Below are 24,050 nucleotides of genomic sequence, written 5' to 3' on the forward strand. Positions count from 1 at the left end.
AAAATGATCTGGTGGCTTAGAACAGGATGGTTGTGGAACCAACCAGAGGAGAGAGAGTAAGGCTGATCCTTAGATCTAATTTCTATGTGGGACCTTGCAGGACCTGGGTAAAGCGGGAAGTCAGTGTTGTTGAGCCGGAGTAGGGGAACAGCCACCACAATGCTGTCAGATTTTCAGTATCTTCTGCATGCGCGTAACAAGTGAGACAACCTACTAATGTAGTTAAGCATCATTCGGCTTCAGAAAGGGGAAATTTCTCAAAGATGAGGGGGATAGTGTGGCAGGAAGCTGGAAAGGGAAAATCAAGAGAGTCAAAACTGTCCAAGATGCTTGGATAGGTTATTTAAAACACAGTCTAAAAAAGCTCAGCTGGAATGTGTTCTGTAGGTGGCTAGGAAAAGCTGCAAGCTAACTCCAGTCCAAAAAAAAGAAAGCCAGCCAAATTCATGGTTAACAAGAGAGGTTGAGGAAATTATCAGAAAAAGAGAAAATGTCTTTTAGAAAATGGAAGTCCAGTTTGACTGATGAAGAATAATGAGAGGGAAATCACAAAATGGTGGCAAAAGAGAAGCAAGTTAGCTGTCAGGGAGGCAAAAGGATTATGCAGGAACGCAATGGCTGCTTAAACATCGGGTTAAGCACTTCGAAGCAACAATGTAACAGCGTCTCTTCTAGTACATCAAAAGTAGGAAGCCAGCTAGCCCGTTATAGGATGACAAAGGAACAAAGGGTGTGCTAAAGATGACAGGGGAGATTGCAGAGAAACTGGAACAATGAATTCCTTTTTGCATCTGTCTTCACTCCAAGAGGAGTAGGTGAGGAAAAATTCCTGCACCTGGAAATCCATGCTTCTTGGGAGGCAAATCCGAGGGAAATCTAGCTGAAGATAGTGGTAGATACATGCGAAGAAAGTTCTGGCAGCCATTGGATAAAACTAAATGCTACCAAATCCCTCTGGCCCAGATTGGGCATTCATCCAAGAGTTCTTAAAGAGCTCAAGCATGAAATTGCTGATCTTCTCACTTTAATATGCAACTTATCCCTGAAATCAGGCTCTATCCCTGAAGACTGGAAGATGGCCAATGTCACACCAATCTTTAAGAAAGGATCTAGGGGGGACCCGGGAAATTACAGGCCAGTCAGTTTGACATCTCCTCTCATTAAAGATAAAATCATTAAAGATAAAATTATCATTAAAGATAAAATTATATCATTAAAGATAAAATTATAAAACATGTCGAAAAGCAAGACCTGCTGAGAAAGAGTCAGCATGGCTTTTACAGAGGTAAGTCCTGTCTTACAAACTTGCTAGAGTTCTTTGAGGGTGTAAACAGGCATGTGGATAAGGGGGAACCAGTGGACATTGTCTACTTGGATTTCCAAAAGGCTTTTGACAAAGTTCCTCACCAGAGACTATTGAGAAAACTCAGCAATCAAGGAATAAGAGGGGAAGTCCTCCTATGGATTAAAAACTGGTTGAGAAACAGGAAGCAAAGAGTGGGTGTAAATGGGAAGTTCTCACAATGGAGAGATGTAGGGAGTGAGTGTCCCTGGCAAGGATCTGTTCTTTTGGGGACCAGTGCTCTTTAACCTATTCATAAAATGACCTGGAAGTAGGGGTGGGTAGCTGGTAGCCAAGTTTGGCAGATGATACCAAAATTATGGTAGGGTGGTGAGAACCACAAAGGATTGGCGAAGAGCTCCAAAGCCGACCTCTTTGGATAAATTCATTAGGGTAGGAGTGGGCTAAGAAATGGCAAATGCAGTTCATCACCTGTAGCAAAATGCAAAGTGATGCACATAGGGGCAAAAAAATCCAAACTTCACATAACATCGCTTACAAGCGTGGTCAGTGCTTACTTTCAGTCAAGCAGACCAGGAAAAGTGGATTTGGGCGTCTTTGCTGATAGTTCCATGTGGGAATCGTCAACCTCAATGTATGTCAGCTGTGAAAAAGGCAAACTCTATGCTGGGGATAATTAGGAAAGGAATTGATAATCAAACTGCAAAGATTGTCATGCCCTTATATAAAGCAGTGGTGAGACCGCACTTGGAGTAATTGTGTCCAGCGCTCTCTGGTTGCCGCGATTCCTCAAAAAAAAGGATATTGGAGGAGATAGAAAAAAGTGCAGAGAAGGGCAAACAAGGATGATTATCGAGGGACCTGGAGCACCTTCCCTATGAGGAGAGGCTGCAGCGTTTGGGACTCTTTAGTTTGGAGAGGAGACGTCTGAGGGGGGATATGATTGAAGTCTATAAAATTATGCATGGGGTAGAAAATGTTGACAGAGAGACATTTTTCTCTCTTTCTCACAATACTAGAACCAGGAGGCATTCATTGAAAATGCTGGGGGGAAGAATTAGGACTAATAAAAGGAAACACTTCTTCACGCAACGTGTGATTGGTGTTTGGAATATGCTGCCACAGGAGGTGGTGATGGCCACTAACCTGGATAGCTTTAAAAGGCTTTGGACAGATTTTATGGAGTGAGAAGTCAATCTTATGGCTACCAATTTTGATCCTCTTTGATCTCAGATTTCAAATGCCATAACAGACCAGGTGCTCGGGAGCAACAGCCGCAGAAAACCATTGCTTTCACATCCTGCATGTGAGCTCCCAAAGGCACCTGGTGGGCCACTGCAAGTAGCAGAGAGCTGGACTAGATGGACTCTGGTCTGATCCAGCTGGCTTGTTCTTATGTTCTTAATATAAGACACTCTCTTATATTCGGGGAAACACGGTAGGTGTTTGGCCTCCTGACTGATTCTGGACTCCTTACGGTATTGCTTCTAGCTTCAGTGGTGAACCACATTAAAGTGTGTATCCAAAAGGCGGTTTAAACACACTAAGCAAAGGTGGGATCCAGCAGGTTCTCACAGGTTCCCGAGAGTAGGTTACTAATTATTTGTGTGTGCCGAGAGGGGGTTACTAATTGGTGATTTTGCCACGTGATTTTTGCCTTAGTTACGCCCCTCCTCTCAGCAGTAGCGCGCAGAACTTGAAGCAGTCTAGCAGGAGGTGCCCCGGCGTGCGTGGCAGCCTGCGCCTACGTGCATTCGTTTCCCGCCCAAGGACCGACGCAGCGGCTGCGTCCTTGCCACAGCCCCGCCCAGGAATGCCCGGCCACGCCCCATCGTTCCACACCCAGCCTCATTGGCGCTACGCCACAGTTTGAATCCCACCACCATGGGAGCCTGTTACTAAAATTTTTGGATCCCACCACTAACACTAAGGCATATTAATTGTTGATTAAATTACTTACTTTGAACAAATCTTGGAAATCCTGTATATTTCTGCAGTGTAGCTTTTTGTGGAAGAGGCTTCCGAAATGTCTCTGTTTTTCCACTGCAAAATTTGAGGAAGTCCTGAGACTTTAAAATGCTATACATTTGGAGGGACTGAAATGTTTTGTCAGACCAGGGGTCTTACTGGGACGAGAGGAAACATTTCGCAGGCTGATGTGCTGCTTTGTACATTTGTTGTTGTGAGCTGTTTTGTGAATCTTTGCATTGAGGTCAGGGAGTAGAGGTTTTGTAATAGAATTAATGACTGTGTTTTATTTGGTTGGATGTCTGTTCGTTTATGCTTTGTGCTGTCCCTAATTGTGGCATGACAGTTTAGAAATCTTGAGTTTTGCCATTATTTTCTCTTTTACCCGCCTTGCTCCTGTACTCAAGTGGAAAAATGGTGCAGGAGCAGCTTTTCCTGGCAGAGATGTAAGTCCTCCCCTATCAGTCGTAGGAGCAAGGCCAGTTCAGACGCCGGCAGCCAACGCTGTGGATTGGATTGCATCATGCAGGGAATATACAAAGCACAGATCTTATTTTTACGGTGCTTCTGAGGGGTTTCTGTTTCACGTGGGGTTCCCATCTTGTTTGAAGCCCTGCCTCTGAATGGCTGCGCCCCCCTCCAGAGCAGGCTTGTGTCTCCTCTGGGGTTGCAGCACAAGACCTGTGATGTTGCCAGCCGTTGCCCCCTCTCCCCTTACAGGCAGTGGGGAAGCTCCAAGCTTGGACAACAGCCTGACCAACATCCAGTGGCTGGGCAGCATGAGCTCCAATGACCTGAGCCCCTGTAGTGTGAAAAAGGAAATGGAGAAGGAGAACCAGACCCCCCGCCAGGAAGGAGCTGTTGAGGTAAGCAAAGGAAGGGAAGCTGGGCTGCGGGGACGCCACCGCCTTGGTCCTCCTCTGTGGCAGGGGATCTGTGGACCCTGCGCCTTTCATGTGGCTCCCTTCTCTTCTGCTCAGCCAATCGAGGAAGGTCCCGGGCCTTCCTCCTCTACTGCTTCGTGGCCGAAGTCCTTCACTGAGCGACCCCCTTATTCCTACATGGCCATGATCCAGTTTGCTATCAACAGCACTGAGAGGAAGCGCATGACACTGAAAGACATCTACTCCTGGATTGAGGACCATTTCCCTTACTTTAAGCATGTGGCAAAACCAGGCTGGAAGGTAACAAACCCTGTTTTAAAAGGGGGGGGGGTATCTATGGTTGCAACACTGGCCCAGTGATAAGTGTGTATCTCCCAACTGACCTTGGTTTTATGCAAGCAGATTTGGAGAGACAGAGCTGCAAAGCGAACCCTGTGCTGCCAGGACACAGTAAGAATCTCAGCTGCCTGGCACGGGATCTTTTCCAGCAGCACGCTCTGGTGACATCAGAGTATGTGGGCATATGAGGATGAATGATAGGTTGGTGGGTGAGAACTAAAGATTGGTGGTCTTTTGGAGACTGCAGCATTCTGTGATATTTTGCCTTTTAACTACTGGAGACTATTTTATTGTTGTCTGATATTGTCTCAGACGCAATATTTCTCCGTTCACTTCATAAGTGCTGAATTCCCAAAGGAAGCAGGTGCATGCCTGAACCAGCTCTTTCATATTAATGGCTGGAGTGTTGATTTTTGGCTTAATTCACAGCAGGAAGGATAAGCACTCTGGTTTTGCTAGATATCTTTTGTGTGTGTGTGTTTCCAGAGATTACTTTCCAAGAGGGAAACATTCAGCTTCGTAATCATTCACAGTCAACAATAGCAGAACTGTTTTCGTGTGCTGATTCTGAATTCGGTTGTAGATGTATAAAGATATTTCTGAGAGTCCTTAATTTCTGCCTCTATCATGTAACTGGAAACTATAAAGGTTCTTCCCTTCTGATTCAGAACTCCATTCGGCACAATCTTTCTCTTCATGACATGTTTGTTCGGGAGACACCCGCCAACAGCAAAATCTCCTTCTGGACCATTCACCCTGAAGCAAACCGCTACCTTACGCTGGACCAGGTGTTTAAGGTACGTGTCCTGCCCTTGGACTGTTCACTAATGAGACTTGGTGTTCCAACGATTTCCTTTATTGAAAACAGCATCAGGATTAAGCATTTAGACCTCCATTGACAGAATTTTGGATTAAAGGTCAAAACAGCTTCCATTATACCCCCACTCCATTTACATACACACACCCTGCTTCTACGTCACTTAGCACCTTTTGGTGCCAGTTCCCAAGGCGGATATAGCACCCCTCCATTCTCATGGGAAGACAAAGGCACAGCCTTCTCCAAAGCAAAACAACCCAGACTCCTCAATCCTTTGAAGTGTAGAAGTCAGCAGCTGCCTAACAAGTTAATTAGCCCATGCCTAAGAGTGACACTAAAAAGCAGAACAGTCCCAGACAGAGGATCCCTCCTCTCGACTGGGAGACATGACAGGATTGGGCAGACCAGGGCCAGATCGTGGCATTCTGCTCCATTCCTGGGGTCCCAAGGGTGTTGAGGATATTTGTGGAGAATCTCATGCACCAAACAAAGGGCTTGAAATCCAAGGCATTAACCCACTCATTCTCCCCCTCAGGGAAATGCTTCCAAACAACTAAATACTACAAGCAGCCACAGTGCACTCTAGAATCCAGGATGTGGGTAACTATGTGGTCAACTATGTTGATCAGTAAGAAGTGGGAGGCACCACCACTCATGGGTGCCACAGGAAACGCTTTTTTCAGGAAGATTGACAGGGTGTACAGATCTGTAAGTTTTAGGCAACTCAATTTCTGAAGTCTCTTTGTTTATAGCTTGTACCATCTTAAAGGACCCTAAATAATGCTCGCCCAGCTTGTGGCTTGGCTACGCACAACGCAGGTTCTTGGTGGAAATGTAAACCAAACCCCCTACTCAAAGCAGACATCCTTGTGTTTCTTGTTGACTTGACACTTAAAAGTCTCTTTGGCCTCAACCAGAGCCTTGTGGGGATGAGGCCAAGACTTCTGAATGTTTTCCAATCTGTTCTGCAAGTCTTTTGGCCCCTCCCGCTCAAGCAATGGCAACGGTTTCCCCTCCACATTGAAGGAGGACTGTCTGATGCACAGCATTATTGTAGCCATATTTCAAATGGCAGAAGGTCAGTCCAGTTGTCTTGATGACAGTAGATATAGCACCTCAGGTACTGTTCAAGCACCTGGTTCACCCTCTATGATTGGTCAACCATTTGTGGATGGTGGGCAGAGCTTAATCCTGTTAGGATCAATTCCACTCAACCACGCTGCTTTGTTCTCAACGGTTTTATTGAGTTGGTGAATCCAAGGCACAAGGTGCCAGGACTGAGAGCTCCGCCCCTCAGCTCCGCCCTTTATATGCTAAGCGTCACGGTTACCGCCAATCAGTGATCGGGCTCTCCTGCTTTGACAGTTATAGGCCCCAACATGGTAGCCTAGCAACACCACAACAACAGTTCCCACCAATCCCCATTCAGCTCTTCCCAACTCTTCCAACTGCAGTAGACTGCAGTCCAGCTCCTAACATTCCGCTCCCTTTAAGCCCGTCCCCCCAGTTTGTCCGGGTAAGCTCGATGAAAGTTCCTGATCATTCGTGAAGCGAGGACATGTTCAGACACCACCCATTCATTGAACCCATCCGGAAGGTCGGCCCATGCTACCAAGTACTGCAGCTTGCTGCAATGCATGCGGGAGTCCACAATGTCGCGCACCTCTTGGTGGTATTCATCCTTGACCCTAAATAGTTGAGCCAGAGGTCGGGATGGGTGCCAGCAATCCGGAGTTGCAGCCTTTTTTAGCAAGCTGGAATGAAAAACCGGGTGGATAGGTTCCTAGGTAGATCCAGCTCGACAGCCACTGGGTTAGCCACCTGCTTGATATTGAAAGGTCCAATGAATCTGGCCTCTAATTTGTGAGTCCCAGGGAGGCCTTTTAGATTTCTAGTCAACAAATATACACTGTCCCCCTCCATAAGACTTTCTCCTGTTCCGATCTAAAGCTTGACCCATACACGTCCATAAATGATCCAACCTGAATCATGAAAAAGGCAAGCTCCTCTGGATCGCCTGCAAATTCTGCCTTCAGCCCCTTCCTTGGCAATCGCAGGTCGGGGTTTTGTATGGCACCTGGGGTTTGGGCAGGGCATTCCCCACTCCTTCCCTCGGAACCCTGGGTTTGGGGGCCGTTACCGCCAGTTATCTGCGCGCTCTGCCTCCTCCATGGTTGCGCTTCCCCCTGGAACGTTTCTTCACTTTTCCTGGTCATGGCAACATCCGTTGCTGCAGCTTCACTCTGCATAGGGGGATTCGCTGCTCCTTTGGCCAGAAGAAGCGCTACCTGAAGCTGAAACCCTCCCAGCTCCTCCCGCAGCTGATCTCTCTCCCAACTCACACTTTCGGTGTGCACTTGGAGGGCCCTGTAATCTCTCTGTAGTTTCTCCGTCTCCCATGTAGATCTTTTTGTGAGTGGCTGAGCCACTGCCAAACTGACTGTCAGTTGGGCATGGTTGTCATTCATCTCTGCACGCAACATCCCCACCCCCGTCCAAGACATGCGGCGGGCTGGAGTGTCCGTTAGTATGTTCATTGAGGAGCTGTTCACCGGGGTCCCTCACCCTTCTGGCGAGAGTCCCTGGTAGCGAAAATACGATTCTGTCCCAGGCATGACTTTAAGCGATGCTGGGTACTTTATCAGGAGTTGTGGCACAATGTTAGGATCAATTCCACTCAACCACGCTGCTTCGTTCTCATCGGCTTTATTGAGTTGGTGAATCCAAGGCACAAGGTGCCAGGCCTGAGAGCTCCGCCCCTCAGCTCCCCCCTTTATATGCCAACTGTCACGACCACTGCCAATCAGTGATCAGGCTCTTCTGCTTTAACAGTTATAGGCTCCAACATGGTAGCCTAGCAACACAACAACAGCAGTTCCCACCAATCACCATTCAGCTCTTCCCAACTCTTCCAACTGCCGTAGACTGCGGTCCAGCTCCTAACAAATCCTTGCTCAACACCTAACAGTTTCAGAAACTTGGACACAAATTGAGCTCCTCTGTCAGAAATTATTTTGCTTGAAACTTAATGTAACCTTACAAACAGCCTAGCCAGCTTTTGCATCGTGGGGAGCTGCTTTAATGGCACAAAGTGGGCGTGTTTTGAAAAAGTGTCCACCCCCAACCCCAGACGACTGTTTTCCCTTGGCTGGGGGGCAGGTTGATTATAGAATCCATGGTAATCACCAACCAGGAGTCTCAAAGGTTTAAGAAGTCCATGGGCTTTTTCCAGGCCCGTTTGGCCGTAGTGACACAGGACACCCCAGCACAGAGGCCTCCACATCTTTCTGCAGAGTTTTGCACCAAAACTGTCTGCAGGTCAAAGGCAAAGTCTTGACAAATCCAAATTGTCCAGAAAACCTGAAGTCATGGCAAACAGAAAGCAGAGCCTCAGAACAGTCCACCCTGGTTCTCCCACCTCCCTTTGTTGCCCTATCCCCCTGCAGGGCATTCTGAATTAATTGTATCTGCTCCACCCTGGCTCTCAACATGGAATGGTTTGGCTCCCTACCCCCTTTGGTGGCAACTCTTTGGGCTTGAGCTTGCCCACGGATCATCACGCCCAGCCCCAACTTCTTTGGAGTGAACACGGCCGACCACCTTCTCTCGCTTACTGTCATTCTGGAAGGTGGGATAAGCCAGAAAAATTGCTCTTTCCCGGGAGATATTATGGATAAAAAATTAAATTTGAAGAAGAACTCTTTGCATTCTGTCTCTCAGAGGACCTCAATGCCTCCAAATTCTTATAATCAGTCCACACCTCAAATGGGCATGAGCCCTCCCTCCCCTCCCCCCCCCCAGCCAATGGTGTCACACCATCAGTGCCAGCTTAACGGCTCCAGCTTCCTTCCCGCTCACTGCCCAATTCGGTTCAGCTTCAGAAAACCTGCGAGACAAGTAAGCACACAGGGATGATCCGACTATCCTCCCCTCACTGGAGGAGGGCCCCACCCACGGCCACATCGCTGGCACTGACCTGCACAATGAATGGCTTGGAAGGGTCTGCATGGCGCAAAATAGGCCCTGAGGTGAACAGTTTTTTTAAGTCTTCAAAAGCCTGTTGACACTCAAATGTCCAATGTAGCTGCTCCCCCCCCACCCCTTCAAGTCTATGAGTTCCTTCAGCACTTCCAACTCTCTTGGGCTCATGGCGTATAACTACCCTTTGGGACGCTTCACCCCCTCCACCAGCTCAATACCAGTCCGACACGCAACGTTGAGGGAGAGCGTCACACTCAGTCTCTTCAAACACCTCCTTTAAGTACTCTGGGAATGGCCTCAAGCATTTCCTTGGTCATCCCAGCCTAAACTGGTTCTGATGCCTGGGGTCACTTGCCTTTCGCCAGGGCTTTCCAACCATGGGTCTTGCAATCATCCCTTGGCTGCACTTAATACCTGGGTCATGTGTTGCCAACCATTTCAGCTCCAGGGCCAGTGGATACTTTGCCACAGGTGCTATTATAAATTGGATCCATTCCCTATGGGAGCCTATCCCACTAACACGGGCTCAGTTACTTAAGATGCGAGGGCCTTGCCTTCACCTGTTTGAACAAGATCGGGGGTTTCAAGTTCAGGAGACCCAGCCACCATTCATCAGACAACGCCCAGAGCCAGAATCCACTACTGCTACTAAAGTCATACAAGTTTCTCTCTGTACACTCCACAAGTGTAACCTGAGCAACAAAGGTCCACTCACCCACGGCTTGGTGCCTTGCTTCCCAACCTGGCCTTCCCTGCCATCTAGGCCAAGTCGGGCCCATTTCCCTGCAGCTGTGGGACGCCTGCCTCCTTGATCATCAGGTTCTTGCCCGAGATCTCACTTTCTGGGACGGAGCCTTGCACGGCAGTTCCCAGGCCTGGCTGTGAGGCCGGTTCCAGGTCCTTCTTGGTTGGTTTGGTCACACTCTTCTTTTTCTTACTCCTTCCCCCATCCACATGGAGGGTCAGTCTCCAGCCTTGGGACAGAAAGCAATTATATGGCCCTCACCCCCACATTGCAGACATAAACCAAGTGTTAGAACCCCAAAAATCCACAAAGACTCTTGTTGTAGAACAGCAGCTTTATTGGTTCAGGGTCTACCTTGGCAAAGCCAAGACTGGAGAATACCCGCACAAACTGCAATAATAAAAGAACTGGCAGCCCCCCCACAGCCTGGGAAAGCCTGCCAGAAGTAAGTGCAAGAAGATAACAGGAGATGAGCAGGCAACGACCTTGACGCCACCTGTTATCACTACACATTCTACAGCAGTAAGGAAAAAGCAGTTAGAAATACAGTTAACCCCTACCAACCTCCCCCCAACGAAAAGAAACAGCAGCACAAGCAAAGTCCCAAATACAGGCCTCCTGACACCAAGGCATCAACGGCAGTCCCACTCCGACTCTTCTCTGGGCTTCAAACGTGGAGTTCCTCCTTTCGTCCGAATCCCAGCTCAGCTAGGGCAGATGAGGGTTCCTTGGTGCTGTTTGGAGCCTCACTGCCCTTAGGTGCCCTCCCGCACCCACAGCCAGCCAGATCCATCCCACGATCATCCCAGGGTTGCCTGTACCAATGCAGGCCTCTGCATCCAGCCCATCCTTGCAGAAATTAACACAAGTCGCCTCAGGCCAGGTATGAACACAGCAAGTTGTCAACAACATATTGGCTTTCTCCTCCTGGAATGAATCTTCAAATTGGTCATGCAGGGCAAGCATACACTGATCAAAGTTTCCCAGCTCAGGTGCACTCATGAGCCAGGCCGCTACCTCCCTTCCCAGCAGCAGACCCACGTCGTGCAGCCACCTCTCCTTGGATGCAAACGAGGCCACCCATTTGTGCCTAAAGGCCACCACTTGCATCATAAAATATGGCAACTTCTCAGTGGTTCCATCGAAGGATGCCTTCAACTTTTTCTGCCCCCGCCCCTTGTCTTCCTCACCAGTAGGAAGCAGAGTGGTGCCCCCGCCTGCATTGGGATTGCGGGCCACGGCATCACCCCGGCCATGTTAAATTCCCCACAGGATGGACACACAGTTCTGTCAAACTGCCACGCCTTTGGACGAGACTTCAAATGATTTCCTTTATTGAAAACAGCATCAGGATTGAGCATTTAGTCTTCCGTGGACAGAACTTAGCACCAAAACAGCTTCCGTTACACTCTCACTCCATTTCCCCTTTCGGTGCCAGTTCCCCTGGGGGGAATAGCCCCCCTCCATTCTCATGGGAAGTGAAGGTGGCACAGCCTTCACCAGAGCAGAACCCAGACTCCCGATGCTTTGAAGTGCAGAAGTCCTGAGCTGCCTGACAAGCTGATTAGCCAGTGCCTAAAAACAGAGGATCCCACATCCTGGCTGGGAGACTTGACAGGATCGTGCCAGAAAAGGGGCAGAGCATGACAGTACGTATGGTCCACGTAGGAAGGAAAGTCACCTCCCCATTCCAACACTCTGAAGTATGTAGCTGTTTCAATTCTAAGGAAAGTAGATGAGTCATGTTGGTGTGAAGTTTATGGTTGTGGCAGCATAAAAATAACTTTAAAAATCAGTGATAGCTCCCTGGAAAAGACTCTGCCCACATAGCTTCAGGTAGAGATGAGGGGTAAATAATTGTGTATATCTAAACACGCCTTGTTTCAACTGAATGAACACAGCACCAATCAAATTGGATAGTCTCAATCTCATCAATAACGTTTTTCAAATGACTACCCCTAGGTTGCATATTGTAACGGAAAAGGGGCTTATTATTCTACTGTGCTGCCACCAATGTAACGTAAAGGGGACACCACCCTGACTGGGGAACACACAGACACTGACAGACAAATAATAAAGACTGGAGAGGTTTTTATAATGAACAAAAACTGAAACGTTTATTTGCTGGCTTTAACAAAGGCTTCTCAGGTAAACTGGAGAGGTTTAACGCTTGTTGGTTTCAGAATAAGTTTGTCTTAAGATGTTACTTCAGATTCATATGCACACCGACACACGCAGGTGTCTCTTAAGGGAAGATTTAGCTTTGAACTAATAAATTCCCTTACGCACACAGACACTATCTCCACACTGCTCCAATACTCCCACCACTGATCATAACAATTCCAAGCACACAGTCCAAGCTCCAGGAGATTCTACTGGCACACTTGGCCTCCCTCTCTCCTTAACTAGTCCTAATATGGCTTCCACTGCCTCTGGACCGGCTTCTCCCAGACTGGTGATTCTGGTGGATACAACCCAGGGAGCCAAGTGGGCAGACTAGGATAATAGGTCTGGGCAGTTTTAAAACCGGCCCAGCAGGCTCCTGAAGGGCACTTCAATCTGCACCCAGTCAGGAGCCTCCTCCTCTCTCTGCATTGGGTCAAGCATACACCGCTTTTAGACAGGGACTGGACTTCTGTCAGCCAACTCTGCTGAGACACAGAATCCTTTTTCTTCCAGAAGCTGACAGACTCCTCTGCTGCCAGACTCTGCTCTGCTCTCTCTGACCGACTCCTATCAGCCCTCAACTCTCCTCCCAGTGCTCTAAGCCCACTGGCTCCCCCTAGCTCTTGCCAAACGTTACTGGACCTTTTTCAGCCAATCAGGTCGGTTCTCTCCTTGTGGAGCCTTTTTTTCTTTTTCTGGCTGTTGCTAAGGCCTTCTCCCTTTGGCCTGCTGTACACCAGCCCTTCAGGGTGGGGCAAGTTCGTTACACATATCCATTACATATATCACATCTACGTCTTTGCGCACATAGCATTTAAATCACATCAAAATACTTTATTAAATCTCTTTCTTCTATATTTGTACTAAAATTTCTGTCAAGTTTTTCCAGAAATACCAGGTATTGAATGTATTGGCCTGTTGTGAAATGTTGAGGACAGTCTGGCTCTCTGGTTACTGACTGCCTCGTGCACCAACAGATACCCTGTCAAGGCTGCTGGAAACAGTGGCTGGCCAGGCCTTGGAGTTCCCCAGGCTTTTAGTCTTGGGTGATTTCAACACTCATGCAGATGATTCTGCTTCTAAGCAGGCCTCAGGCCGAGTGTCTTCCGTGATGGCACCGGGGCTCTCCCAATTTGTTTCAAGTTCCACACAAAGAGCAGGCCGTACCCTGGATGTAATATCTGGAGCAGGGATGGGGTGAGCCGATTATTAATATTCAAGTGTCATGGTCGGATCACCAAGCCCTTGAGGCCTGATTGAACATGCCAAACCCTTCTTGTATTAGCAGCGATTTATGCTTGCCTGCAGAGACTTATAGAACTGTTACTTTTTTGGGATGCTCTGCAGGACCTGATGCCTCCCAGTGACTCATAGAGGTCTGGAACAGCCAGCTGTCTGGGTCATCAATGAGATTGTACCCCAACACCCTCTATGCCCTCATGCCAAACCAGTCCCATGGTATAACCAGCTGGGAAAGGAGAAACGGGAGCTAAGACAGCTAAACTGAGTCTGGGGGAGGACTCTTGAATACGAGGCAAGATCATCTTATAAGACACTTATTAAAGTCTATGAGATAGTGACGAAAGCCATGAAAAAGGATTGTTTTGCAGCTGACATTGCCCCCACTAGTTTGCATCCAACTCAATTCTTTAGAATAATGCAGTAGTTGACAACCTCAATGGAAAGCTCCCAAAATGGTAAAGAACTGGCATTTAGCTGTGACAAGTATGCAGACTTATTTTGTGGCTAAGGTCTTGTGCCCTTTTGCCAGGTTGAGCCAGAGGTTTGGACTAGGCCATTAAGATGACACCCAGTTGTTCCTGTTCCTGGACTGTCATCCAGATGCTGCCCCAACTATTTTGGCCAGCTGTCTGGAGGTGGTGATGGATGACTGAAGCAAAGACAGAGCTGAAAAGAGCAGGTGGGAGATTGTTGGTTGCCAACTTGAGTGGGTACAGCTTACTGCTGCACTGACCATCAAGAGTTTAGGCATATTCCTTGACTATGGAGGCACAGGTGAACCATGCCACTCTCATGGCGTTTTAGCATCTTTTCCAGGAAAAGCAGCTGACACCCTGTCTGTTCCAGACTGACTTAGCCACAGTGATCCATGCAACAGTCACATCTAGACTAGTTTATTGCAACCCCCCTTACGCAGGGTGACCCTTGGCCCTGATCTGCAAACTCTAATCGGTTCAGAATGTAGCAGTGAGGGTCCTCACTGGAACCTCATGGTGGACACACGTGCAGCCTGTGCTCTGCCAGCTGTACTGGCTCCAGACGGAGCACTGGATCAGGTTCAAGGTTTTAGTATTGATGTACAAGGCCCTGAATGGTCTGGTGTGCTGGGCCCGACTGCATTCGGAGAAATGGTGCCCAACCTGGCTGTGTCTGCAGTCAGGAAGCCTCGTGGGAGAAGTTGTACTGGAAAGGGGGTGGATGCTGCCACTCTTCAGACTCTCGAACGTGGAAATAACAGAGACCGTAGAAAAGTCCAAAAGCAGTTTATTCCAGGTAATACGAAGAGTAACAAGGTAAAGCAGGATCTGAGCTACAGAGTTCAGATCCAGGACCTATATCCTTTAATCCCACCCCCCATTTTGCTCCACACCAAATGTCTACTACAGTTTCTACTACAATTACACTACAGAGCTTCAAAGGACCTGGAAACCTTTCACACCTCTTTGAAGGTGGGCTGGTGCCCAGGGAAACATTTACAATTCACACACAACAAGACATCAAGGCACTGACAGGCATGGTCCTGACATTCTGCCCCCCTTAAGACCTCCCCACCCCCTTTCGGGTGATCGGGGTAAGCCCGGTGAAATGCCTTCACTAAGCAAGGGACCTGAACATGTTCAGAATCAACCCATTCATTGTCCCCGGCCAGGAAATGGGTCCACACGATCAGGTACTGAAATCGGACACAATACACCCGAGAGTCTAGGACTTCTTCCACCTCCCAGTGAGGTTCGCTCTTCACCGAAACAGGCGCTGGCAGCTGAGGGTGCCAGTCGTCTGGGGGAGGTGCCTTCTTGAGGAGACTGCAATGAAAAACAGGATGTACAGACTTCAAGTTCTTAGGCAACTGCAACTCGGCTGTCACGTTATTAATCACTATGAGCACCTGAAAAGGTCCAATATACTTCTTCCCCAGTTTCCTACACCCTTGCAATCCCCGCAAGTTCTTGGTGGACAAATACATCCAATCCCCTACCGCAAGGGTGAACGGCTGCCGTTTCTTATCGGCCTGCCGCTTGTAACCCTGCTTAGCCTTCCCCAGGGCATTGGTCCCCATGCTTGCCAGATGGACTGCACCCATTCCTGAAATTCCACGGGCCCCTGCTGGACCTCCCCCAGGAATGGAAACAGTTAAGCCGACTGTCCCGACAAAACCTCAAAGGGGGTCTTTCCCATACTGCTATGCACCGCGTTGTTGTAGGCAAATTCAGCAAAGGGCAGCAGGTCAACCCAATAGTCCTGATGGAAATTAATGTAGCACTGTAAATATTGTTCTAGAGTTGCGTTTGTACGTTCGCTCTGACCATCAGTCACTGCGTGAAAAGCCGAAGAGAGAGCCTGTTCAGTGCCCAGCAGCTTCAGAAAGTGCCACCAGAACTGCGAAATAAACTGTCCGCCCCGGTCTGATACTATTTTATCAAGGGCAGCATGAGGCCTGTAGACGTGGGTAACAAACATGCGGGCCAACTTGCTCACCATTGGCAGCGATGCTCAAGGGATGAAGTGCTCCTGCTTTGAAAACAAGTCCATGACCATCCAGATCACCGACTTCCCTTTGCTGGACGGGAGGTCAGTAGTGAAATCCATAGAAATCACCTTCCAGGCATGGAGGTGCAGGTAGGGGCTGGAGGAGGCCAGGTACCTTCCCTTGCACCCTCTTGGCCATAGCACACGTGGGGCAACCTTTAACATAAGCCTCCACATCCCCCCCTCAGTGTCCTCCACCAAAGCTGTCTACAGGCCAAATGCAATGTCTTCACAAACCCAAAGTGACCTGCCGATTTTACACCATGAGAACCCTGCAAAGCTAGGAGGGATGCCTCCGAAGGCACATAGAGTCGATCCTCCTTCCACCAGAACTCCCCCCATTTCTCCAGTTGGTCACCACCCTCCTCCTGTGGCATCTCAAGGGCCCCTGCCCCCCTGATGACCTCCTCCAGCGGTGCGGGCACGGCGGGGGGACTGGAGCGAAGCGCTGCCTGACTGCGGGTGACGACCGCCAAGCCCAGTTGAGAGGGAGAGAACACTGTACCGATCAGAGCGGGGTCCCTGGGGAAGGGTCGGGCAACCGACATAGGGCGTTAGCCAAGCAATTCGACTTCCCGGGGAGGAAATGCAGCATGAAGTTGAAACGGGAGAAAAAGTCAGCCCAATGAAGTTGCTTGGCGGACAGCTTCCCCAGAGCCCAAAGCACCGCCAAGTTCCTATGGTCAGTCCACACCTCGAAAGGGAGGGCCGCGCCCTCCAGCCAGTATTGCCAGGCAGTCAACGCGCACTTGATCACCCTCGTCTCCTTGTCCCCAACCGTCCAGTGACACTCTGCCCCCAAAAACTTGCAGGAGAGATAGGCACAGGGATACAACCCCCCATCCTCCCCCTTCTGTAGCAGGGCAACGCCCATAGCCTTGTATGAAGGATCAACATGCACAACAAAGGGCTTGGAGGGGTCGCCATGGCGTAGGATAGGTTCCAACGTGAAGGCGCACTTAAGCGCATGGAACACCGCCCCGCACTCCAGGGACCATGTAAGCGGAGCCGAACGCTTAGTTGCCGCCGGCCCCCCTCCTTCGTGCGCAGCAAATCCGTGAGGGGTAGGGCCAGCTGGGCAAAGTGAGGTATAAAGTCCTGATAGAAATTGGCAAAGCCCAGGAACGACTGCAACTGACGCCTGGTGTGGGGCTCCTGCCACTGCAACACATCCTGCATCTTGCCCGGGTCCATCTCCAGCCCGGCTGGAGATCCGGTAATCCAGAAAATCAAGTCTCTCCCTATGAAAGTCACATTTGGATAGCTTTACAAACAAGTCATTGTCAAGGAGCTGCTGCAGAACAGCCCGTACAGTCTTAACATGCTCCTCCTCCGTCTGGGAGTAAATTAGTACATTGTCCAAATACACCACCACCCCCTTGAACAGAAAATCCTGAAGCACTTCATTTATCAAGCACGTGAAAGTCCCAGGGGCCCCAGATAACCCGAATGGGAGAATGTGGTAGGCAAACTGGCCTAACCATATGTTGAAAGTCGTTAGATGTTCGTACCCCTTGGCGATCCACACTTGGTAGTAGGCTTCCCGTAAGTCCAGCTTAGTGAAAATTTTGCCCTTTCCCAAGCAACTCAGTAAGTCTTTGATTAGGGGTAGAGGATATTTGTTACATGCGGAGACTGTGTTCAGTCCCCGATAGTCAGTGCACAGTCATAGGGAGCCGTCCTTCTGCACAAACAGTACAGGTGCGGCAAAATCACTGGTCACCCTTTTTATGAAGCCCCGTTTCAAGTATTTGTCCAAAAACTCCTGAAGCACCCAGGCTTCCAACAGACTCATGGGGTAAAGACGGTTTTTCGGGAGTTTAGCACCGGGCAGTAATTCGATCTTACAGTCAGTCGTAGGGTAGGGTGGCAAGGGGGTCAACAAATCGGATAGAGTTGGAGGACCAGGAGATATTGGGGTCGTGATCCTGTAGCCAAGGCACTCCCAGCACCAGGGAATATTTGGCCACCTCAGCGATGATGAACCGCCACTCCTCCCAGTTCTCCCCGCATTGGAGAAGGACAGGTTCTGTCCAATGCGTGGCCGGTGTGCTCCCCAATGTGCCCCTGTCCACTTGAAGTCCCGAACCCTTCTTGAATGGGGACTTTTTCCCTGGACCCTTAGCCGTCCCAGCCTTCACTGCATCGCTGACAGGGACTACCGGAGGGTTGGGTTTTTTGCTAGGACACACGGCCGCCATGTGCCCCTCTCCGCCGCAACTCAGGCAAAGTCCCAGCCGCCGCCGGGCATAAAGAGATTCCCCTGCCTCCTTGCCACCGCGAGCTGGAGAAGTGCCCCGGGATGGGGGGAAGCTGGCAGGGGGTTGCCCCACTGTTTCAGTAGCTGCACTCTATGCAGACGGACCTCTGCCTTGCCAGCCCGCATGTACCACCCGGCCAGGGAGGTCGGCTCCGCAGTCACCATGGCCCACTGTGCCATCTCTGGGTGAAGCTCCTCTCGGAAGAAGTGAATCTTCACCTGCTCCGGCCAGTCCTGGACCACCCTGGCTAGCTGGCGGAACTCTGAGACGTACTCACTCACGGATCGGGACCCTTGCTGGATCTGCCACAACCGGGCACAGGCCTTCTGTCAGAATCCCAAGAACTGCAACAAACTCATGTAGAAGAACAGTAGTTTATTGGTAATGAGATCTTCCCTGGTCAATGCCAGTACTGAGGTCTGCCCGCACAACCCCTATAGTGCACACACACACCCCATCGTGGGAATGCGCACCCAAAAGAACTGCAAATGAGATAACAGTGAAGACAGCCAGGCACTGACCTTGGGCAGCACCTGGTACCGTATAGCATCACACAGAAGACAGAGAAAAGTCAGTTAGAAATGCAATTAACCCATTCCACCACCCTCAGCATCCAGAAAGCAGCAAAAGCAAATCCCTTAATTAACAGGCCTCCTGACATTCCACTCCCTCTAGGGCCCTTCCCCCAGCTTACTTAGGCAGTGTTGATGGAATGCTCTAATGAGGCGGGGGTGGAATTAACATTTTCAGCAAAGATCCACTGATTCTGCCCAGGTAGACAACATTTCCAGGAGACCAAATACTGCAAGCGGTTCCGATAGATGCGAGAATCAAGAATGTCAGAAAGTTCATAATGTTTAGTCCCATTAATCAGAACCGGAGGAGGAACCGTCATCTCGAGATGCCAAACATCGGGTGTACTCGTCTTCTTCAGTAAGCTGCAATGAAATATAGGGTGTATTTTATGTAAGGCATTAGGCAGTTCCAGTTCAGCAGTCACCTTGTTGATCACCCGGATGATCTTAAAGGGCCCTATATACTTGGTACTTAATTTTGAGGGCCTATGTATGCCCCAAAGGTTTTTTGTGGAGAGGTACACCATATCTCCTACCGCAAGAGGGAAGTCATGTCTGTGTTTATCAGCCTGTCGCTTGTAAGAGTCTCTAGTTTCCTGAAATGTTTGCACAATCTGGGGCCATTGACCAGCAACGGACTGCATCCAATCTGTAATTTCAGGTCCAGGAGCATCCCCCAACTGAAGCATAGGCAGAGGGGGTGCTGAATGACCATGAACCACCTCAAAAGGAGTCTTGCCTATGCTGCTATAAACAGAGTTATTGTAGGCATATTCCGCATAGGGCAAAAGGTCAACCCAGTCATCCTGCTGATAGTTCACATAAAACCTTAGATACTGTTCCAAAGTCTGTTGGGATCTCTCACTCTCTCCATCGGATTGGGGGTGAAATGCTGAAGACACCCCATGTTCAATGCCCAACAATTTCATGAACGTCCTCCAAAAGCAGGAGACAAACTGTGAACCTCTGTCTGATTATTTTCCTGGGGGTAGAATGCAATCTGTAAATATGCAACATAAACAGTTCGGCCAGTTTCTGAGCAGTGGAGATAGAAGCACACGGAATAAAATGAGTCTGCTTAGAGAATAGATCAACCACAGTCCAAATCAGTTTTGTCATGATTCAGAGGCAAGTCCGTAATAAAATCCATTGAAATCACCTGCCAGGGCTCATTGGGCAAGGTTATATCCTGTAACCAGGGCTTTCCTGGAATTGTTTTAGCCATAGCACAGACAGAGCATCCTTTTATATAAGCCTCAAAGTCCTTATGCATCGTCTTCCATCAAAACTGCCTGCGAAGCAAATGTAGCGTTTTCACAAAACCAAAATGACCGGCTGACTTGGAATCGTACCCCTGGTGGAGGATTTGAGAACGCAACTGGGGCAGCACATACAGCAGCGAGCCACGGCACCAAACTCTGTCACGCAAGATTAACCCATCACCGCCCTCCTCCTTAGGAACCGAGCATTTTCCAGCCTCCAAAAAGGCGGAGAGGAGGTGGCTGGGAGGAGCAAGTGGTCATCTGATCAGTCCAGACCTCAAAGGGGTGCTCCGCTCCCTCCAAGAAATGCCTCCACACAGTAAGAGCAACTTTGACAGCACAGGTTTCCTTATCACCAACAGTCCAATTAAATTCTGCACCCGAAAACTTGCGGGAGAGGTAAGCACAGGGGTGAAGATGCCCGTCCGACCCCCGCTGGAGCAAGGCAGCCCCCAGAGCTTTGTCCGAAGCATCAACATGGACAACAAAAGGCAAAGAGGGGCCGGGCAAGAACAGGTTCAGAGGTGAAAACGGCCTTCAGGGAATCAAAAGCAGCCTGGCAAGCGGGGGCCCAGATTAGAGGAGCTCCAGGGTGGGAAGCCGCTGCACGCCGTCCCCCCTTTTGTGCGCAGCAGGTCCGTTAGAGGGAGCGCCAGAGAGGAGAAGTGAGGAATGAAATCCCGGTAGAAATTAGCAAAACCTAGAAAGGACTGGAGTTGTGCAATTAACCCATTCCACCACCCTCAGCATCCAGAAAGCAGCAAACGCAAACCGCATAATAAACAGGCCTCCTGACACCTTCTCTTCCTCGAATGGATCCTCGAACTGCTGCCACAGTGCCAACATGAAGCGGGGGAAGGAGTGCTGCTCGGGCGCCTGGCCTTTCCCACGTACCAGCCGGCCACCGCTCCCCCAGGAGGGCCCCCACCTCATGTATTTGCTCGACCTCGTCCTCATAGTCATCGCCGTACTTCTCCATATGCGCCTTGACCTACACAAGGAAGTAGGGCAGCGTCTGTCGTCCCATCGAAACAGGCCTTCAAACGCCGCCACTGCGGCGGCTGTGGACCGGGCGGGTCCGGCTGCCCAGGCGGTACATTGTTGGGTGGCGCGGGCACAGGCTGCCCCCCCTCCGGAGGCGGTGGTGGCAGCTGCGGCGGATCCTGGCGGTCCCGCTCTGCTGCCTTGGTGCAGGCCAAGAGGATGTTGCGCCGTAGGAAGTGTATCTCCTGCCACATCTCGTCTTCCTTCTGCCGCCAGGCAACTGCGCCTCGCTCTGTGGCTCACGCCCCTGCCTGGACCTGGACCCGTGACCACTCGCTTTGCGCTGCCGAGTCCCACTCCGAGTAAATGTCCTGGTCCATGAATTGCGTGAGCCAAGTGGCCTCCTGCCACCCAGCCACCTTGGCCCCCCAGCATGGTCGCCGAGAGGGGGCCCAAGAGTAGGGCGATCCCATGCTCACCTCACGGTTGGCGTTTTGCGCAGCACCCAAGTGAGGATCGTGTCGGTTGGGGACGAGAGCATCCTTCTCCTTGTCTCCTAAGTCCTGGGTCACGGGGTGTCTCGTCCTTGTCTAGAACTTGCCCCATTCCCTCATCAGGTTCGCCAGTGAGGGGCCCGCCTGTCGTTCCATTCGTTCCAGCCATGGATCCGAGTGCGGGTCAAACTGGGAGATCCTGCTTAATGTCAGACTCTCAAACGTGGAAATAACAGAGACCGTAGGAAAGTCCAAAAGCAGTTTATTCCAGATAATACGAAGAGTGACAATGTAAAGCAGGATCTGAGCTAGAGAGCTCAGATCCAGGACCTATATCCTTCAACCCCCCCACCCCACCCCGGTTTCGTCCCACACCAAATGTCTACTACAGTTTCTACTACAATTACACTACAGAGCTTCAAAGGACCTGGGAACCTTTCACACCTCTTTGAAGGTGGGCTGGCGCCAGGAGATTGCCAGGTAGGGAAGAGAAAACAGGGAAACATTTACAATTCACACACAGCAAGACATTAAGGCACTGACAGGCATGGTCCTGACACCACTGAAGGTGCATTGGGTACACATGTGCAGACCATGGCTCCTGCTTGGGGGATTTTTAACAACCCCACCCTGTGTGTGTGTTTTTAAGGTCCCCCCCCTTCTTTTTTTTTTTTTTGCAAACTCCGTGGTCCCCCACGCTTGCAGAAAAATCTCCCTTCTCTCTACTTGCTCCAGAACCACAGATATAAGTATCTGCAGATTGGGCCAGGTTGGCTATTAGAACATAAGATGGTAAGAACAAATGACCTAAGGCAGAAATGGAATTACAAAAATAGAAAACAATGCAGTAGAAGTGAAATTGATACCTATTATGACCTTTGCCACGGCCTACCGTCTTATTCTATTATAAAGGCAACCCTCTCCCGACTGTTCTCTTCCTCTGCAGTTGTGATCCCTGTATCAAAAGCCTGCCTAGAATATTTCTGCTTTGCATATTCTGCAGAATGGCAGAACTGTGGGATCCTTCCTAACCTCGTACAGTTGTCAGTCTGACTCATTTGAAGGGTGGCACCTTTAGGACAAGGTAAGCTTAGTCAAAATAAGAGGTCATATTCTGGCCTTGATGAAGATAAAGGGTTGCCTTTTTTGCAGCTGCATTGACATCCTGGGCCCTGCATACTTCCTAGGCTCTTAACTGAGTGTCAGCTAAATCCTATGAAAAATGGAAAGTGCAGCATGTTCTTCAAGACCTCACCTGTTTCAGCCTGTTCACCATTAGCCTTTTAACCCAGCAGTGTAGCCTGGTTCAGGAACCTACAACATTATCAGGCAGTTTGGAGAAAGAAATGTGGAGCGGAGTGTCATCCTAATGATCACAGCCTATTCCGAAACTGTGAGTTTACAAAGAGATGGAAGAGAGAAGTCCCACACTCATGACCACTGGTGTCCAGAAGCAATCCTGAGTCCTGCCCATGAGGAGTTTCACAGCAGCATTCCCATCAGTGACAGAGTGGTTTGCCACACACACCCCATGTCAGGCAAGCCAGAACATGCCCCACCTCCATTGTCAGGCCGCTTCTGCCTGTATGCACAACCCCTCACTGGAAAGAGCACTATTGCTTGTCCAGGAGGAACCCTGGGGTAAATATGATCCAGGAAATACAGCAGTTGTAGGTCTGAATCTTCTCCTGCACGCAAGCTTTCATCTGGCAGGCACGGATTCAGGGAAGCAAGTATGACTCAGAGCATGTTCTCAGTCATGTAGCTTGCCAGCAGAGCCAGTGTGGCATAGTACAGCAAAATTATTTCGGAGCTCCTCAGTCCAGCCACAAACTGTTCAAGGTCCCACAAAGGAGAAAGGTAGAGAGCTTTCCCCATAGAGACAAAGATGATACTCCCAGGCTGCTCTGAAGCAAGTCCAGTGAAGTGGAGGAAAGTCCATCAATGAAGATTAGGAATTCAGCGTATTGTAATCACGTCACGTATAATAGTGTCTTTCCTGTAATCAAGCTCACCATCCATTAACAGGTAATCCAGTCCTTGTGATGCAAGGAGAAACATCAATTTAAATAAACATCCTTGGCTTCAATCAACATCACGATGGAATATGCGTTAATGTGCCGTTTCGAATAGAAATCTTCCTCAGTAATGTGATTGGAGAACCATAAATAATAATTGATTATGTGGACTTTATTGTTTTTTGGGGGTGGGAGGGGGTGAGACATGCCAGGTGGCAGCTCCCCTCTAGAGGACTTTAAGTGTAGCCAATATGGCAATCATCATTGTACCTGACATCACCCCCTACATCCTGCCACCCCACCCCTTCCCGCGGTCTGCTGGAAGAAGGAACTGCCTTCCCCCCACCTGGCTCAAAACAACCTCCCTTCCATACTGAGAGAGCTGCAATAGCAGGTGGCTGTTGAGCTGATAACCAGCCAGAGAAAAATTAAAGCAGTTTAACTGAGCAGAAGAGGAGTCTGGACAGAAACAGGTTCCCAGCTCC

General features: G+C 49.6%; 1 protein-coding gene across 3 annotated transcripts in view; it reads left to right on the top strand.

Moving 5' to 3' along the window:
• The window catches only part of FOXM1 (forkhead box M1), a 48,244-nt gene that overhangs the window by 13,028 nt on the left and 11,166 nt on the right, over positions 1-24,050 (top strand). For all 3 annotated transcript variants that reach the window (XM_048508802.1, XM_048508803.1, XM_048508801.1), the window contains exons 3-5: positions 3,992-4,137; positions 4,252-4,455; positions 5,163-5,291. In XM_048508802.1, coding sequence (XP_048364759.1) covers positions 3,992-4,137; positions 4,252-4,455; positions 5,163-5,291 — 479 coding nt within the window. The remainder of the gene's footprint in view (positions 1-3,991; positions 4,138-4,251; positions 4,456-5,162; positions 5,292-24,050) is intronic.

This window comes from Sphaerodactylus townsendi, linkage group LG10 (assembly GCF_021028975.2).
Source record: "Sphaerodactylus townsendi isolate TG3544 linkage group LG10, MPM_Stown_v2.3, whole genome shotgun sequence".
NCBI classification, from domain to species: Eukaryota; Metazoa; Chordata; class Lepidosauria; order Squamata; family Sphaerodactylidae; genus Sphaerodactylus; species Sphaerodactylus townsendi.